Source organism: Gossypium hirsutum, chromosome A01 (genome assembly GCF_007990345.1).
Source record: "Gossypium hirsutum isolate 1008001.06 chromosome A01, Gossypium_hirsutum_v2.1, whole genome shotgun sequence".
Classification (NCBI taxonomy): Eukaryota; Viridiplantae; Streptophyta; class Magnoliopsida; order Malvales; family Malvaceae; genus Gossypium; species Gossypium hirsutum.
Window position 1 is genome coordinate 27,174,843 of NC_053424.1, and position 20,579 is coordinate 27,195,421.

Sequence of the window (20,579 nt, forward strand, 5' to 3'; positions counted from 1 at the left end):
GCTGTACAGGCCAATTTTGGGCCACCCCCAAAGCCCAATACCCATTAAGCCTAACTAATACATCAACCAACCCAAAATTCAAACCCCATTTACAACCAGAACCCAATATCCCTGAACCCATATACCCGAAGCCCAATAACCTAAACTACCAGCCCACTAAACTAACAGCCCATTACACAAAATCAGAAACAAAAAAACCTAATCCCAAACCCTAGCCCCCTTAGCATTCGGCGCCCACTTGCCTCTGTCACCACCGACGTCTGCCACGCCCCATACCCCCACTACAACAGTCCCATACCTCCACAGTCCTCGTACGCCACGCCCACACCCCGTACGCATGACAACAGACTCTGTACCTACAAAAACAACAGACAAGCAAAGCAGAAGCAAGAATAGCAAAAAATAATAACAAAGTGTGTAACAAAACAGGCTATAAAAAGCCGAATGAAACACTGTAAAAGGGGTTCCTTTTTTTTAGATTTTTATCAATACAGACATATATTTCAAAAGAGAAACAAAAAGCCAGTAGACAGAGCAGGAATATCATCCGAAACAGATATCAACACACAAAAAAAACACCAAATCAGTGCACCAAACACAAAATCGCAAATCGAAAATAGAAGGTGATTTTATATTTATTGTCATTTTTATTTATATTCTCACAAATACATATATCAAAAAATACGACAAATATATGAAAATATAATATAAAAATATAAGAAATAAAAAATAAAAAAAATTAGAGTTTTTTACCTCTCACGGTGGCCGGCGCCGGCACCGGCACCGGCGAGGCTCCGGTGGCCGTCCGGTGACCGGCCCCCGTGGCCGGAGCTCCCCCCTGCCCTCTCTTCTTTCCTCGCTCTCTCTTTTCTCTCCCTCCTCTTCTTTTTTTTTCTTTCTCCTGTTTTAAATGAAAAAAACAAAAAAAACTTGGTTTATATAGGGGTCCAAAACGCACCGTTTTGGACCCCCCTTTGAAGCTAAACGACGCCGTGTAGGGCTTCGGGTCGGGTCGACCCGACCCGTCTGGCCAGGGTCCGCGTGTTTTTTGAAGCGGAAGGGCTAATTGGGCGATCGGCCCTTCCGCATTTTTGCTATTTTACAATCAGGTTTTTAATATTTTAATTTGGCCCCAGAGTTTTGCCCGTTCATCAATTTAGTCCCTCCGTGCTGCGCTGCGTTTTGGTAATAGAGAATATTGCACTTTTGGTCCTCGTTATTTTCACGCATGTCCATTTTAGTCCTTTATTTCTTTATTTCTTTTTAAATTCGCCCTGAAATTCTGTTCTTATTCCGATTTAATCCTTTTTCGTTTATTTTCCTTTTTTTACATATTACTAATATTGTTACTATTATATTTATTATTATATTGTTTATTTTCACTATTATTATTATTTTCATCATTATTATACATATATGTATATATTTATGTAATATTATTAATAGGCGTCCCAACATTATTATTATGTATGTATATACATTTTAATACTGTGCATGTATATGATTCTATTTAATTGTTAGTTTTGTATACTAAATTCATACGTATATTTCTCATGTCATTTCATGTATCCATTTTTATTATTATATATGTATATAGGTAATAATTTTTCAAAACTTCGTTTTAATCTTATGCATTATTTGTTTCGTTCCCTTTCATAATATTATTATATATATTGGTATATATATGTTCTTTAGGTGCATGTGTTCCTCAATATTTATTTTATGTACATATGTAAATATTATGAATATATATTTAACATTACTAGTTATATATTTTTATTATCTTATATATCTTTCTAATACCATTAATATTTATATACACATATTTTACATATATACTCTTAATTATTTTCATGTGTATATTCATCGTATTCTCTTTACGTTCTCGTATTCAATGCTAACATTGCATTTGATCTTGCATGCGCGGTTATTATTTTCCAATATCATTGTAATATTTGTTATTTGTTTCAAATATGTTTATAGTTCTTCCATTTATTTATGTTTATTTCATATCAGCTTGCTTCACATTATTTCGAAAAATTATCCATGTTTTCTTATTTACTTCAATAATCAAGGCAATATACCGATTTAACATTAAGTCATCGAGTTCGTCGCTATGTTGGGTGAACGTCAATTGACTCATGTTAAAGCGATATACCCTTCTAAAAAAAACGAAATAAACCAAAATTTCTCGTTCTTTTAATCGGATTATGACTAAATTTTACATTGAACTCTTATTTTTGAAAATTAAGACAACGCGTGTTTATGAGATACCAATTTTGGGCGTCGCGAGGGTGCTAATACCTTCCTCGCGCGTAACCGACTCCCGAACCCTAATTTCTTCTCTGGATTTTAACGTGGACTTAAATTCAGCCTTCTTTTCATTTCAAAGATAAATTTATAAGGTGTCCGATCATACCTATAAAAAGGATCGGTGGCGACTCCCTCTTTATTTTAAAAATCAAACTTCAAGTTTTCAAATTTTCAATAAATCGCCGCAATTAGCGACCGAAACCAAAATTTTTACGTCGCTACATTTATAACTTAATATTTTTTTGCCATAATCATCCCAAACACTTATATGCGTTTATGTCTATAATATAATTTTTATAACTTACATAAAAATAATTTTTTTAAATTAGATTTTGGTGTCACCCTCTAATAAATGGGAAGTGTGATTGGGGTGTTCCAATTACAACCAATTCTGTGAGACACAATAATTATTATGGTTATCCAAATATGTCATCATTATATAATTATAATAAATTACACCCAAATCCAATTACTAGATGACTTTCCAAACACTACCTTAATGTTTATATTTATTATCAAAACAGAATGTATTTGCCCATACCTACCGGTGATGTCAGTTAAACCATAATTTGAATTTTAAATTTAGTATAATTTAATGAATTTTTATATCCATATTCTACAATTTAGGATTAGGCATGAATATAATTACTTTATTGATTGAGTTTTAACTTAGTTGGCATTAGTATTACTGTCAGTGTATTAGCATTATTGCTAGTGTAGGAGGGCGTGGGTTTAAGCACATTAAAGTGTATTTAATCCTCCTATTTATAGGTTGGAGAGATTATCAAAATTAATAAGTTTTAAATTTTAGTCTCAAAAGTTATTTTTCTTTTTGAAAGAAAGACTTAATAGTTAATACGTGTGAATGATTTTTTAATCATTTCCAATTGGGTTAGAATAGTTATAGATATTTAAAAAAAAAGGAAATTTATTAATTAATTTTATGAATAGAACCATACAATTTGGGAAAAAATAATAAACGTCCATCGTAAGTAGTGAAAGATAAGTTCCATCAACACAATAAAGGCTTTAGCCTCAACATCAAATGAATATTATAGCACGTTAACAATTAGCTTTGTCATAACTCAAGCACAACATATATGGAGTGATTACAAGCACTTAACATGATAAGTAAATTAACCCCAAATGGTATAAAGCGGTGGACAAAAATCAACAAAAGAACTAAGCATCCATTAAGTTGGAGAGGACGATGACAGAACTATCTCAAAATCATTTACAAAAGCAAGACTAAAAAAATGTGCTAAAAGAGCAAACAAAAATTTTTAAAAGTAAAAAACTTATTAAACAATAAAAAACAAACAAAAAAATATAAAATTTAAGATAACATATGTCCACATCGACTTGTGAAATAATTTATTATCCTAAAATACTCTAAAATATAAAAAAAAATTAAGAAATCGGCGAAGAGTCACCCACTTTCCAAGAGACTATTGGTGGTCGGTGGAGTTCCAATTGTGACAAATATCGTTATTTGTTCATCACAACTTGTGAATACAACAAATGTACCCACAAAACATATCTAGAAATTAACAAGAGAAAAGACGCATGGAGTGAATGAGAAGAAAAAAGAAAGATAAGATTGGTGGGAGAGATAAAAAGGCGGGTGATAACTAACTTGGAGATTGACATCGTCTCTGGGCAAAACAAAAGAGAAGAAACAAATTACTTAAAAAAAAAAAGGAGTTTTTAAGGGTTTTAAATGAAGGCATAATAATAAAATAGACCCCTAACATTTATATCTTTTGTCATTTGAATCATAAATTTTTTAGAGTCAATTTGAGTCAAAATGCTAATTTTTTAATTGAAAATGCTAATTGGACCCTTCAAAATTCAACGATGAGGATGTGGCATGGTAACATTGAAAAATTACAAATTAGGTGGATGAAATGGCGTAATTTTGGAAAAAAGAAAAAAGCATTAAAATATCTTACAGTTATATGTTCTTAAATTGTTTTATTTTCTAAAATTCCATGTAAGATATTTGAATGTTTTTTTTTGGGTCCAAATTTAGGTTGTTTTATCCACCATGTCATCACCATTAAAATTGAAGAGTTGAATTAAAAGAAGATGATTTGGAGACAAAATGAAAGGTTGAGGGGGTAAAAAGAAATATGATTAAAACGACAAAAATATAAATGTTAGGGGGGCTATTTTGTGATTTAAAAATTAGGCGTGGGTGTGTGAAAATGGTTTTCTAATGAGGGTGTTTTGTTTGCAACGGTCAAACAATGATGAAATGGAAAAAGGGATAGTGGGATTAATAATAATGAAATGTGAGCATGCTAAGCGTGTGAGGTTGGAGTGTTCATAATGTTGGAATAGGTTGTAATTACTTCACTTTTCTTTTATTTCACAATTTTATTTTTGGTATTTATTCCTTTTTATTTATTATGCATCTTTTATCAATTTTCAAATAAATTTCAAATGCTGAGCTTTTGTAACCCCCTTTTTTCAGAATTAAATCCTTATCTATAAATTATACAAGCAAGCCACCTTCTAAGTTTATATATTATTAATGAATTCTATATAAATTTCAAACAAATTTGTTTTTTTTTTAAATTACAACTTGAAAAACATTAACGTTGAGTTAATTTGTGGGATTTAATTTAGATTTGAATTAATATTTTTAAAATGCTATAAGTATATACTGGGAGATTTGATTTAGATTTGATTTTTTTTTGTTGAACATTAAATTAAGCTGTTCAATAGCATCACTAGCTTTATTTTATTGTAGAACTTCTAAGACTTCTTTAGTGGCGTCATCATAAATCTGTAAGGTTATCTTTTATTCTAAACTCAGTTTAGTCAAACAGTCAGCAACTAAATTGTCTTCTCTAGGAACATATCAAATCAACCATTGTCCTTTAATTCTCATAATCCGTTGGACTCTCTTGAGTAATGTGATTCATGAACTCACCATCACACTACCTTGTAAGGCTCTAACCGCCTCCAGGTGATCGGTCTGAATTGTTACTTTATTAAAACCTTTGCTAAGCAAAATAAGTATACTATCCAAAATACCCCATAGTTCAACCTCAAAAACTGTGTATTTTCCCGAATAGTGATTGTACCCCAAGATCCAATTCTCATTCTAATCACGCAACACTTTACCAACAAAAACACTTCTAGAACCTCTACCCATTGTACCATCAGTGAATAAGCGTATCCAATTATTTGTCAAGGTTGCTCGAATATTAGAAGAATGCTTATTTTGCTTGGATCCATTGTGACTTAAGTCATACTACTATGCCCAGCTCTAGGAAACTTTAACAATCTCAAGAGCATTCTAGGTAAAACCTTGGAAGATAAAATTCTTCCAGATACGTCAAGCAATTAGCCTAAAAAGACAAGACCAAACTATCTCTCGTCTAGATAATCTTCTGTAACAACAAAGGCTAGAAATTAACCGATTTTGTAGAGCCTAAATTTGAATTATTATTTATTTAAAAAGTTACAAGTAGAATTATAAATATAATTAATAAAATTTAAATAATTAAAGTCAGAATCAACATTATAAAGTAAGATTTAACTCATAATTAGAATATATACGAACCTAAATTAAGATAAATTTAATAGTAAGAACTTAGACGTGATTTTGCAGGAGATGAAACTTATGATCTCATAGTTCCGAAAAACTCAACCTTTAACACTAAATCAAATACCTAATGACATACTTGAGTAAAGATTAAATGTTTTAATAGAATCATAAAGGGGAAATGAAATAAGTAAATAAACCCAATTGTATTTTTTTTATTAGGTTTTGAAATTATTTAAAACTAATAAACATTTTTAAAAAGAAAAGGAATCAAACCGTATCCAACTATTGTTAAAGAGAAGAAAATAGGGGGAACATTAATTAATGAATAATGATAATGGAGGTGTTTAATTTAGAGCTTTGGTAGCCAATTGTTGAATATGATTTGCCTAAGCACCACTTAATAAGCATACTTGATACACATGCAATGATGCTCATTTTTGTTATTTATTTTATATGGAGTGCATGTATATATACAGTTTTAGTGCCACCCCATTTATACCTGTAACTCAATATAAACTTAAAGTTTATGTTCAGGAAAATGAAAATCTTTCCAGTACAATGATATACTAAACTTCAATTTAGTTGGTATTAAGTACATGCACATTTTTACTCCGATTTAAAATTTCCAGTTATAAGTAGAAATAGATATTATAGTAAAATAAATAAGTTCAATCATTTTTTAAAAAAAAATAAAATAAATTAATTCATTTATATTTAAAAAATAATTGGTAAAAAACCTCTCTAGTTTGAGTAAATTGATCCCTTTAAAAAATCAAAACAATTTAATCCCCGATAATTTTGAAAATAAGCAACTAGGATAATTTATTACCGTATTAATATCTTCCATCGATTGTACTTAGTTTTGGCCGGTATACTGACAAATGTAGTCCTTGATGTTTTATATATATCTTTTTTCAAATTTAGTTTTGATTCTAAAAAAGTCAATAAATCTCGTTTACATATTTATACAAATGTTGCAGGCTAAATTTATTAAGTCTTGAATATGTAAATTTGAAGGGATAAAATTATTATTATACTAATTAAAATTATATACAATTGATGAAATACATTAACAATATGATTAATTATTCTTAAATACTCACTTTTAAAATTAATAAAGTTTATTTACCAACATAATTTAAAATCATAATACAGTAGATATTGATAAGCAATCTACCATACATAAGATAAATATATTGTTTTTGAAGATTTTTTTTTTTTTTGGAAATAAACTGCAGTTAATATCATAATCAAGCGATGACGTTTTAGCGCCTAGAAGAACAATCTAGAAGAAAAGCAAAGTAAAATGGAAAACAGCTAATGAAATCATTGGTAAGCAAAAGAAAAATATCACTAGTTTACGTAACATGCTACTATCATTTTAATTGTTTTCAACAATAATTTATAGGCTAAGGATTAATTTAATTTTTTTTAACGGTGCTTAATTTCATTAATTAATAGGAATGATGAACAAAATTAATATTAATAGAAATCATGAATAAATAATAAATAAATTATTATAAATTAATGTTTAAATGTCATGTTTGTAGAATGATTTTAAAAAATGACAAGGATTAATTGACAATAATTGCAACATTTGAATAATTCAAAAATACATCAACTTATCAAATCGCCTACATTTACATCCTGGCCTCGTCATCATTAAATCAGCTTGACGATGAATACCGATCAATAAAAAAATACCAAAAGCCTCAAGACACCCACCACATTAGTGATACACAAAATGTTAAGTCTTAGATAGCCTTTAATCCTACTCATTATCTCGAATCTATCACCATAATTATAATCTATCATGATAAAATTCTTCACGAACAATTCTTAATAGATCTGGCAATACTCTTATATTGACAAATCTCACATATACGCCAGAACATGACTAAAAATTTAAAATAAAATAAAATAAAATAATATCAATTTTCAAAAGAAAACAGACTGGACAAAATAAAAACCTTGAAAAATGTGAACAAAATAAATTCACGGAAACTATGAATAAAATCGTAATAATGCGGTCTGAAACTAAAAATAAAATAAAAAATATGAAAAAAAAGGCTTTGAGTAAAACTGCAACCAACAACCAACACAAAAGCTTAATTGTATCAAAATAAATTAGGTAATTTAAATTTTATATTATTTAACGTTATTGATAAAAAAATGCTACCATGAAAATAAAATAAGACTATGTGTAAATATTTAAAAATTAAGAAAAATAAATATTTATATAATATTTACAAAATTATAATGCATTCTACAAATTTATTAAAATTCTAAAAAAATAAAATATTACTAGAAACTCTATCATACGCGTATGAGTGTGGGAATTATGTATTCAGAATACATTTGTGTTTAAAAATGATATACAATAAATAATGAACATAATGTTTTAAACTAATAATTATAACAACACATTTGCAATATGTATGAAACTAAAATAAAAAAATGTTTAACTTGTGAGTAAAAGGAAATTGAAATAGATAAATATGTCATATTAGGGATATTAAATGCATCCCAATTGCTTGTCATAGTATTTTTCATTTTTCTATAGCATGTCAAAAACTTATCAAGTTAGAGAAAAGAAAATTCAATATTAAAATTCTATTTTTAAAAAATTAAATATCGAGTTGATTTGTGACACTAACACAACCAATTACACTAACTATACTAGAAATTCTATCACATATGTATGCGTGTGGAGACCACGTATTTAAAACATAGGGATGTATTTTTGAAAATAATATACAATAAATAATGAAATGCATTGTTTGAAACCAATTAATAATAACAAATGAAATATGTACGATATTAAAATGAAAAATAAGATTAAATTGTGAGTAAAAAAAACTTAAACGCATAAATACATCAGATTAAGAATATTAAATGAATACAATTGTTTATCATGGTGTTAGAATCAATCTTGCTGAGTTAGTTTGTGATACTAACTCAATCAACAATATTATTAATACTAGAAATCCTTTCACATACGTATGCATGTGAAAACCAAAAATATAGTATATAAATGTGTTAAAAAATAACATACAATAAATAATAAAACGTATAACTTGAAATTGATTAATAATAACACATGAAATATGTAAAATATTAAATTTAGAGAAAAAAAGGATTAAATTGTTTATCTTTGTGTTGTCATCAATCTTAAGTTGATGTCAGGTTAACTTGTGATACCAACTCAATGAAATATATTATTAATATATATAATTAATGAACGTTAATATAGCATGCATAACAAAAACAAAATGTATAAAATTATTAAAATAAAACTTTAGTTGAGTAGTAAATTAAATGTTTTACTAGTGCAATTTGTTTGGATTCAAATTCCATCATATGGATATTTTTATTTTTTAATAAAAAACTAAAGTACCCTCAAATAATACAATTTATTTTAATCATGAAAGGATATTTTCGTAATTTTCTTAATTGAGTTGGTGACTTGGTTGAGGGTAACACCAACCTAGTTAAATAAATAATAGTATAGTTAGTTTCAAACTTACAAATTAAAAATAAAAAAAAATTGTTAAAAACATTATAAAAAATTAAAAAATAAAAATGTCACCAACTCAATCATAAATTTATAATAAAAATATTTCTTTTAATTATTTCATATTTTTTTTATCATTTTTAAATAAAAGTTTTCATTTTTTTATCATTTTAAATAAAAAAATTAAAATTTACGAATATAAACATCAAACATATATTCAATAATATTAAATATGGGTCTATTATCATTCCTCTTATATTTATTATTGATTAAATTTAAATATATAATTAATATAAAATATTATCTTTCACCAAGTGATAAAATCTACTACCTTTCATTCTTTTGGTGAAATCTTGTATATTTTATTTTTTTAACTAAGTCTTTACAAACCTAAATAGTTTGTATATATCTTTTGTTTTTTCACCTCATCAAGATGTATTTGTTTATTTTTTTTAATAGTATAAACATAAGAGTTTATTAATGGAAATAATTGAGGTTTTCAACTTTCTAATAGTAGAAAGATTAGATTGGTGGGTTAGTGTGTGTTGAGTTGAAGTAGATTGCTCCCAATCCCAAGATTCTTTAAACTCCTACTTTTCTTTACAAATCTGGTGTGGTCATAGAAAAGTCTTATCTTGGGGGCATATATGTGAATAATGTCACCAAACTACGACTGCCACTGCCAACTACAAAGTAAGAAATGGGATCTCACTTTGGATAACTTTAAAGACTAATCGAAACCTAATTTTAGGTGTCCTTTCTATTTCCACGATTCCCAAAATTTGGTAATTTCCTTCAGTTCTAATGCTAAGCTGAGCAGCTTGGAACCAAAGCTTTTCACAATGTTGGCCTTTTCAAACTCACCCATTTTATATAACTGTGTGGAAGGTCATCCGTCTAGCTTTATCGTGCATGTTTTGGTGGGGTTCAAGGTTTATATTTGATGCCGGAATTACGTTCTAAGATCATTGGAATTACGTAGGAATTTCAAAAATGAAAAATGATGCAGGTGGATTAGGACTAATATGATCATACAATCTCAACATATGCATACATTGAACCTTTTATTTCACTCATTAACTCTGCTATGGCAGCTGTTTGACGATTGCCGCCCATTTCTCAGAGCAATCCAACCACATCCCTATTTCACCGATTCAATGTTTCTGATCCAAATTAAAGTTCAGTTCACATATTCAATGCGCATAAATTTTTTAAAGAAATGCAGAATGAATACTAGTTTAATTAGTATTGTTCTTGTTGCAGATGTTTTTAGATTACACGTTCAAGTAGCTTTTGTATGTAATGTTCCCTCGAATGACTATAGTTAATTAGAGAATTTGAGGGATTAAGAAATGTATAAACAAGTTATTAATAAATTTTACATAGAATTGACCCTTTTGAATATTATATAATTAAAATACAAAAAACAATAATGTAATACAAATATAGGAACCTGTTAAAAATATTTCTAAATATAATATATTTTAAACGAAATTATATATAAAAGATATGAGACAAAAAACTTAACAAATCCAACACTCATTGGGTAATGTCTCGTAGCGATGGAATCCCACTAGATGGATCACTTAACCTGGCATAGTTCATATGATGGCGAAGTACAGAAGGGTGGCCATTATAACTATGATGGGCACCGAATTCATGGAAAGTGATACCACTCATTCTTTTTTAATTCTTCTCTCTCTTCCGACAACCCCTAAAAGGTAGATTGTGAAAGGAAGAAAATAAATTGGGGGAAATATTTAAGGTGTTCTCACTGTCAGTTTAGACAAATCACTAGATTTATCTTTTGACCATTTTCCCTACATTATAAAGTTCATGAAGAAACGAGAAGCACTCAAGCGTTAGTACCCTGCCCTGCCCTTATTAATTATACGGACAAGAAGAGTCATGTAAAAGGAGTTCGTCTGCTATTTGACACTAAAGCCTTAAAAGGTTTCTATTAAGCTATATATATGTGCGTATTGTCCTTCAAGTATGTATACATGTATACAAATAAACATATCCATATCCGAAGTCAAGATAACATAAGATCCTCACCTTGCACTCAAGCAGCAGCTGAGGAAGCATGAGCGATGATAAAAACTGCAAAGTTTCCAGCATTCTGAAGGGAATAGTAATGGATCTTGTATTACTTGATGTGAGATATTGACATACATCACGGTGAAAAGAATACATGTATGCATGTATGTATGTATGGTCATCTTGTCAAATCATCTATTCGCTATATTTGGTTGCTTTTTTTTTTTTCTTTTAAGAATACCGGAAGATAACAAATATTTTACAACAGAGGTTAAATATTTCATCACCTCGTATCCATCTGTGGGTGGAATGCACAACCATCCTCCTCTCAATTCCAAAATCATGTATTCTATGCAAGATGTAGTAGTATACAAGACAACTATGCAGCAAATGTTTCTGCTTTAAGTTTGAAGTGGCTGAAGCTCTTGCTCCGGAGTAGGAGATGCAACAGGCTCATAAGCAGTGACTGACTGTCGTCTGTGTCGAATAACCAACCATATCCCGATAGCTGACAAACTAAGAGTTATTATACATCCAAGTACCACAGCCAGAAGGTGATGTAGCCACCAAGACCTGTGAAGCTCCAGTAAGAACCGAATGTTATTTCTGAAGCTATACCAGTTCAAGAAGATGGAAACGAAATAATATATATAGTCAAAGAAACAATGTACAACAACAAAGAAAAGGGAAAGTTCAGGCTGTGTACTTCTTTAAAACCATACGGAATTACAGATTCCTAGTTCTTATGTAATTACATTTTGACCCAGGTTGTGTAACTTCTTAACCCAAATGAACACAATTCTTCAGACCCTATTCTATGACCCATGTGCTACACACCCATCTGAGTTTAGGTAAAGAAGACTCAAACTGGAACCTTAACCAAGAGCAAAAGGAACCCTAACTTGTACACAGGTAATAGATACTACTGCGAAGATCATGGTCTACTACAATGGTTTAAACCAAGGGGTCCATAGCTGCATCGTGCACCCCTCACAACCCTCCTAATTATTGCATCCTGGGATGCAAAAAGAGTGCTAAATGATAGCCTCTCCCCAGTAGAACCATCCCAATACAACTGTAATGCCAAACCCATTTTGGTATCCTAGTCCTACCCTTCAACTGTGACCTAACTTCATGGTCACAAATGCTCCAAAGATTCGTTCATCACAATAAAATAGTAGCGAATCCAGTCCTCACTGGTAAGCATAATAGAAATGATAAAAGTGGAACAGAGAAAGAAAACATACGACTTCCTTTGAGGTTCAGCATTCCATTCAACCAACTTATAATTTCCAAATCTCTCAGGAAACCGCAAACGGTGATCCCTTAAGCGCAGAATGATGCCCTGCAAATATTAAAGGAAAACAAAGGCTTCAGATTAATGCTGTGGTAAATAGATAGGAAAAAATGAGGTTGAACTTGGCAAATATTCGTATCTCAGGAGTGGTAATACCAATGCAGTGGAATTAGAAATATAACTAGCTGATGAAGTGGGAAAAATGCCCCATCTAACAAGGTAATCATTCCCCTTGGAAGTGACATTCAGCAGGCGAACCTGAAAATCAAATCAATCACATAAATAGGAGAACAAGATAAAAGCTAATTGACAATTGTCAAACACAGCAATATACAGAGGCACTACTAACATTGATGTATAGACCAAAATTTCTAAAACACATTATGGGAGGTTATTTTTGGGCTAAGGCTAATTGCATAGGGTGGGTCACCATATGCCCACTCACCAGCATCCACAAGAAAACCAAACATAATCATAGGGCAAGCAAGATTAATTCCAAATTTTAAGTTAAATACTAGAGATGTCCATGGCCAGACTGTTAGGCTCAAGGTGAGTTTTATACATAAAATCTAGAGCTCTGGCCAGAAAGAAATCTTTGTCTAGGCTCAGATGGTCTTTATAACAGGCCTAACTTCTTTGTCTAAACCCAGCCCAACCAAATTTTGGGTGGGCTAGAAGGCTACCTGATAGGTGAATACATCTACTTAAATCTGCATGTTACATGTTTTGACAAAACAATAAAATTTCAAATGATTCAATATATATGACACCATGTCTTGGAATACGATTTAGAATGCATTGCACTGATAACTTGATATTTCTCCTCAAATCTAATTCCGACAAGGCCTAAAAAGACTTGGTTAAAGTCAAGGCACTGCAGCTGCACCTGTGAATTGTCGACTTCCAGTTCCTTGGAAATTAATTGTCCAAGCTCCTTGAAGTTGAGCTTCAATTTGGAGTCGTTTGTGCTAATTGACATATCAAATGTTATAAATCCGATATGAAATGAACCTGGTTATCATGTTTGGGAGACAATATCATCAGAGGAAATATACAGTTTACAAGATCAATTTGTACAAGTGCTTGCATCACTAATTCTAAAACTACTAAGCTTATGTCAAATAACAAACAAGCATTACATGATGCAAACACTATAATTCTAAAGCAATCAACAAGCCATTCTGCTAGAACAAAATGATGATCATAGTCTAAAAAAAATAACAGAAAATATGTGATTTGAAATTAGGCCATCTCAATTATAATAAGCTTTAAATGCCTGCACATTAGTTGTATCTGACTAGACTCAGATTATATACAACAAATATATATTTTGGATATAAAGTTTCGCCTTTGAGACACTCACAATAGAGATTTTTAACACACTAAAAGTGGGGTTAAAAGGCTGCCACATTCTCCTTTTTAATTTTATTTTGGCTATATCTTAAGCTTAAGGGGTTATATCATCCTTCTAACCTTATTTTGGAGTCTTAACTAGGGATGGCAGAATAACCTGATTCTAGGGAGATCCAACTTGATCCTACCCTATAAGGGCAGGTTTTTTTTTTAATCCGATTTGAGGGCAGAGAGGTATTCCAATCAAATTTTTGGGGTTCATTTGGAGGTAGGTTTCAAACAAACCCACACTGCCCCGCTTCAAAAAAAAAAAAAAAGACCAAAATACCCCTCTTTTAATTTTGTAACTAATTTTATTTTATTTTTAATTTTAATTTTATATTTTAGTTAGATATTTTTAATTTTGTATGAATTTTTAGTTAGTATTGTAATTATTAATATAATATAAAAATTATTTAATATTTCATGGCAGGTTTGGTGGGATTTGGGATTTTTTTTTCTTTTTTTAGGGTTTGGTTCGAGTATTTAAAGTTTTAAATAAAATTGGATTCGGGGCAGGATTGGGGAGGGGGGATGTACAAAAATCAGGTTGGGGTTGGGGCAAGCAAAAAACCGCCCTGCCCCTTCCCATTACCATCCCTACTAAATACTCCATTTGAACTTGGAAGTTTATTAAGTAATCTCATATACAATAATATCCTTGGGGTTGCATGTATGTTATTTATCAGGAATTATAAGCCATTTTAATCTACAAGACACTTAGATGCTTATTAGGACAACAATCTAACTTCATGGGTGATACCATCTTTCTACGAATAACAAATTTTATCAAAACTACAAAGTAGATGAGTTATCAGCCTCCTTAGAAATGGAAACTTAATTTTCAAAAACTTAAATATCATGAAAAGAAAAAGTTACTAAAATTAAAAGAAAGAGAACTCCAGATTCAACTATCACCAAGGTGACTAGAAAAAGCAGGTGGGTCTGATTAGCATTTCAAGTTGACAAACTTCTTGGAAGTCTATTGTAACTATGGTGTAGTTATACCAACCATATCCTTCTTTTATGTTTCTAATTTCCATCAATGTTCAGCACCACCAGAAGTTTCAAGCCAAGTACAGCATCTCTGTTTATATTTGTAACTTTTATCTGCCTTAATTTTTTTATTAATGAGAAAAAAACTACAAATCTATATATAAGAAAGTCCTTAAATTGTGATCACGATATATCAATTCACAGAACTGTGCAAGGGAAGAAACCAAGGAACACAGGAAACATTGCAGGAATGCAAGTAATATGCCATGCACCTGGAAGAACATTTGCTGGCGATCCACTTCGGGCAGATGCAGGAGGAATTTCCAGGTTAGTATCATTGCTTTGGGAGACTGAAGGAGCTGGTGCAGGTGCACCAGATATCTTCACCCTCCTCCATAGTTCAGAACAATTAGTTTTCAAAAAGCCTATCCTGTCGTTATCCCGATCATATGTAACTAAGGTGTTCCGAACAACAATTCCTGCCAAACAATAAAAAGTTGGGGTTTATTACCACAGTCATGCAAACAAACAGGATATATTGAGTTGAACAAGCGTAAGGTCCAGACAGGCCCATGTATACCACAAGAACTTGAGGCTTTTCAAAACTATATGATATCCTATGCGATGGACATGAATACAGAGTTGCACATATGTAGAGGGAAAGAGGGCTTTGTGTTTCGTGAATTAAGTAACATACCTCCTAAAAGAGTAGTTGACTCTGTATTAGCAAAAATTCCCAAGCAATATGCACCAATGAGCTTTGTGTGCTACAAAGCATGCCATTAAGAGACAGAAACAGAAAAGATATGTGTAAGATAGTAGTTTGAGAAGCTAGTACAGAAAATAGATGATGCAAGAATGTCTTATAACCATTTAAATTAGCTTTTCCACCAACACGGGACCCATTTTGGTCTCCAAGTTAAAATAATAATAATAACAATAAAAATCATAATAATTACCCGGAACAGGTAGTTTTCAGGGGACAGTAATAACTTATTTCCATTGTTAAATACCATCTCAACCTCTGGGAAACTTTTTGATAGTTGGGAAACATCCCTGTATTACATTTCAAGAAAAATAGTTATGATGGATGGAAGACTAGAAATTCCAGCATTTCATATAAAATGAAAAAGTTATTGGCAACACCTTCCAGCACCAGAAAAACATATATCATCATAATTAGGGTCAGGACCACGGACCCTTTTGAGAGAATGAACTTCCCTTAGGATCTGCATTAACATAGCCAAATAATCATGAAGAACAGGTCTGAACATTACCATGCAGGTGTGCAAATGCTGATTTCTATGTTAATGAAGGTTAAACCTAAGGAACTTAAAACAGCTACAAGTAAGCTCAGATAAGATTTTGAGTTGTAGCAAGTACAAAACAGATTAATCATCGTTGCTGCCATAATTTTCAAGATGGAGGCAACTGACCAAGCAACGGTTCATGGAATGCTAAATCCCAAATGGCTAGACCACAATCAATCCCCAACAATCATAGAACACGTTAATTTTATTCAAGGCTTCCACAATAACTTAACAAATGCAAATAACTGTGAGTCAATTAACAATTTACTAGTACTTTATTTCTCCTTGAAAAGTGCCATGACCATTTTTCCAATAATAATTATAAAAATGGATCATATGTGTTTAAGGATAGTAATATGCAGAATAGACATGCTTCAAAATTCTGAAGTGAACAGGACCTGAAAATGACAAGTTCCAGAAGTTGGACAATCAAGCAGATCGTACCAACTTGTAAGTAGCATCCCCAAGTGCTAGGAAAGTAAAAAGCAGTTGTCATAAGGAATGGCTAGTTTATATCACTGTAACCCAGACATCTAGTTTATGACATTGTAACCGAGATATATTAATATGAATCTGCACTCACTTCTCCACAGATTGCTTGTCATATATTCATAAATGACAAAATGAGTAATCATCCATCTATTAGGGAACATGTAAATGCAACAAAACCCCATGCTTTTAAACCTCCAAGCAAAACCAAAAACTTCTTCTAAGCCTCAGACACTAATTCTGGCTACCACAAAGAAATACTAATCATAGAATAGAAATGAGAACTTGACTAGCAAACAAACTCAATTTATCACGAAGCTCAAAGCTATTAGATCTTACAGCATCACTAAATGCAACAAAAGCATCTTTTTGGAAGTAAGCATATGTGGTGCCACTGTCCAAAACTGTTCCATGCCTTCCATCAAAGACCCCAGTAGGTAGCTTCAATCGCTTACCAGCAACATGCATTTCCTTAAGCTCAATGTTATAGTAAGGGCTGTAGACATTCAAAAACTACAGTGAATGCGTAACAAGAACCAGATAAATTCCTAGGAAAAATGCATTAACAAATACAATACTGTAAAAGAAGGATACCTGCGGAAAGGGTCTGAATGGGAGAACACCATTTCAGGGGGAGGAGTGATTTTTCCAAGAACCATTGCACCTCCGCCAACATCCATCCCACCATAACACAAAGAAAATGAATCACCAATAACACTCTTATCAACAAGCTGATCCACAATACTAAGCTGGCCCCGACCCAAACCCATTATACCATCAGCCCGTTGGCTGTAAAGGTCACCTGTTTCCCTATTTTCACACCCAAAAACAGCACGCTGTGGCACAAGTTCACTTTCATTCCCAAAAGAAACAATATCCTCCCCAAGCACACCACTGCTGGAACTCATCTCAGCATACCGTCTATCATAAGTGCATTGCTTTTGCTCATCATCACAATTACAACTCGGATTGCATTTTACAGGTTGATAAGTGCTAGACAAATCTGGTTGGAACCTTGGATCCTGGATTGCAACAAGAGATCAATATTACCATAAAATCACCAGTTCCCCAAATTAATCTCTCTAACAGATCTGTAAATCAAGCAATTAGACAAAGATTCTAAAAAAAGCAGCAAAGCGTAACTCACTTCACTTTCTCATTCGAACGATAAAAATTGAAGACTCAAAATTCTCAATTTAACTTAATTAAAATTCTACTAAACTAATAATTCGCTAGTTTCAAATTGATCAAGTTAATAATCTCAATCTCAATTCAAACAAAGGCATCAAATTTCAAACTTGATTAATTATAATTAAGAACTAGGAAAGTTGAAGTGCACGAACTTGATAAGACAGAACCGAACCTGATGCTTGCCGCAATGCGCACAACTGGAGCAAGGAACGTAAGTTACAGTACTTCCGGTGTCGACGATAAGAGCAAATTCCTGAGGTGGCGTTCCAATCCACAACCGAGTAGTATAATAACTGGAAATTCAGAAAAAAAAACTCAATATTCGAAAAATCAAAAAGAGGAAAAAAAAAAACTAAACATTTTTTATAGGAGAGAGACCCGTTGGATAGGAGATCATCATAAAGTCTCATGCGAGCGTTTGGAGTGGAAGAAGAGAATCCCGATTGCTGCAGATGACGGCGGATATTGTCCAAGTGGCGCTGCTGGGAATGATTACGTGAGGTCAGTTGCAGAGGAAGGAGCATCGGCCGCGGATGATGATCTTTTGCGTCGACGGTGAAGAAATTGAAGCAGATCAGGGCACAAACAATAATGGACGAAGTTAGGTGAAGCAAAGTTCGAGCCATGGCGCGTTACTTTGGCTACAGATTGCGGTCAACGACGACAGACCACTGCAGACAAAGCACCCGATAGATTACAGTCCCTTTTGGAATGAAAATTGGTTCTTTTATTAGAGTTAGCAATGGGCGGGGCGGACCGGTTACTTTTTTACCCGCCCCGATATTCTTCCGTCTTATCCCTCTATTTGCAACATAAACCCAATCACATGTAAGTATAATTAAAATTTAACTTCAATTTTTTTAACTAATACATATTAAAAAACTATATTTTTTAAATTTAAATAAATTAATTAAATACTCTTCTAATACAAAATATTTAATAAACCTAATTAGAATAAATAATAAATATTTAATACATTTATAATCACAAAAAATAAATTAAGTATTATTATAAAACATTTTACAATTCATAAATCAACAACCATCATTTAAAAATTTTACTATAAGAGTTTATTATTTTTTAAATTAACATTATATATAATATTTTAATGGAATAATGATAAATTTAGCATTAAAAGTTACATTTTTTTGTCAATTTAATCCTTATTTTTTGAGTTAAATTTAGTTATTAATATTTCAAAAACAATTAAATTACTTTTTGTAACAAAAATGCTAAGTAAAACATTAATTTTTAATGACATTGGCATGACAACCCACATAACAATTTATATGTACTTCATGATGACACGACACTATTTTATCTTCTATGTCATATTAATAAGCAATTTAAAATTATAAAAAAATATTCAAAAAATAAAAATAAATTCAAAATTATAAAACGTTCAAAAAATTAGTATAATATATATAAATTGTCATGTAGAGAGCTATATTTAAAAAAGATAATGTTTTAGTTACTATTTTTGAAAAGTTGATGCACAAATTTAACTTATTTAAAAATATTGATAGTCAAATTTAACTTAGAAAAAAAAAAGAGCCAAATTGATAAACTATGTAAACATTAATGACTAAACTTGTCATTATACCTATTTTAAATAATAAAATTTTTTGCTGTTTTAAATAATAATTTTTTTTCTTTAAAAATTTTAAGGAACATATCATCACTATTATTTGATTTTTGAACATATTGTCACAAATAATAATTAATTCAAGATTATTTTAAATATTGAAATTTTTATTCTTAACTTATATGGATCATAATAGAAATTATAAAAATTAAATATTTATATTATTTTGTTTTTACTTTCTTAAACATAGTATTTCTAAAGGTTAACATATGTTGTTAGCCCCTATATTTTGATAAAATTTGAGATTTAGTCCTTATACTTTAAAAGTGAGAGAATTCAATCATACTATTTTTTTCAATTTAATAATCCTAGTCTAATCATGATTGCCGTTTGTAGTTTCAATTAAAATTTGTCAATGTAACATGTTAACTTTTTGTCAATCATATGTCGCGTCTTATGCGAGCAACTTAACAAATATGTCAAATTGACAATTTTTTATTGAAAATACTTATAATACTTACAATTTTAATGATTGGATTGAGATTTTTAAATCAAGAAAATATGAGTTAATTTTTAACTTTTTAAGTTAAGGACTAAATATCAAATTTTGTCAAAATATGAGGACTAATAGCATATTTTAACCATTTCTAAAATGTTACAAATTTTGTACAATTTTTTTAAAAAATTAATATATTTTAATTGATATTGTTAGGCCATCGAGATCTATAAAAATAGAATCTACTTGAAAATATGAGATCAGTAGAAAGTGACAAGTAAGGTTGTATCTAGAGATCGGTAATAATTTTATTTCTTAAACAAAAACAAATAAAGTGAATAAAAGAGAGGTTTTTATAAAATAAAAAATAATTCAAATTAAAAACTAAAAGAAAGAA

General features: G+C 30.8%; 1 protein-coding gene across 3 annotated transcripts; it reads right to left on the reverse strand.

The window, feature by feature from the left end:
• Positions 1-10,723: 10,723 nt before the first annotated feature.
• On the reverse strand, positions 10,724-18,805 carry LOC107918067 (protein ASPARTIC PROTEASE IN GUARD CELL 1). 3 transcript variants are annotated; one of them, XR_001689901.2, is made up of 14 exons: positions 18,480-18,805; positions 18,274-18,394; positions 17,505-17,932; positions 17,250-17,406; positions 16,258-16,340; positions 16,071-16,167; positions 15,809-15,878; positions 15,384-15,590; positions 13,610-13,734; positions 12,880-12,981; positions 12,674-12,771; positions 11,714-11,999; positions 11,445-11,508; positions 10,724-11,100 (listed from the first exon to the last, which is right to left on the reverse strand). XR_001689901.2 is itself a non-coding variant. In XM_016847571.2 (12 exons), exons 1-12 carry the CDS (start codon positions 18,725-18,727, stop codon positions 11,828-11,830), a joined length of 1,908 nt encoding a protein of 635 aa, XP_016703060.2. In that variant the 5' UTR covers positions 18,728-18,805; the 3' UTR covers positions 11,510-11,827. The 3 variants fall into 3 exon arrangements, 1 of the variants encoding a protein (XP_016703060.2); XR_001689900.2 differs by lacking the exon at positions 10,724-11,100 and having other exon boundaries at positions 11,249-11,508; XM_016847571.2 differs by lacking the exons at positions 10,724-11,100; positions 11,445-11,508 and having other exon boundaries at positions 11,510-11,999.
• Positions 18,806-20,579: the final 1,774 nt, after the last annotated feature.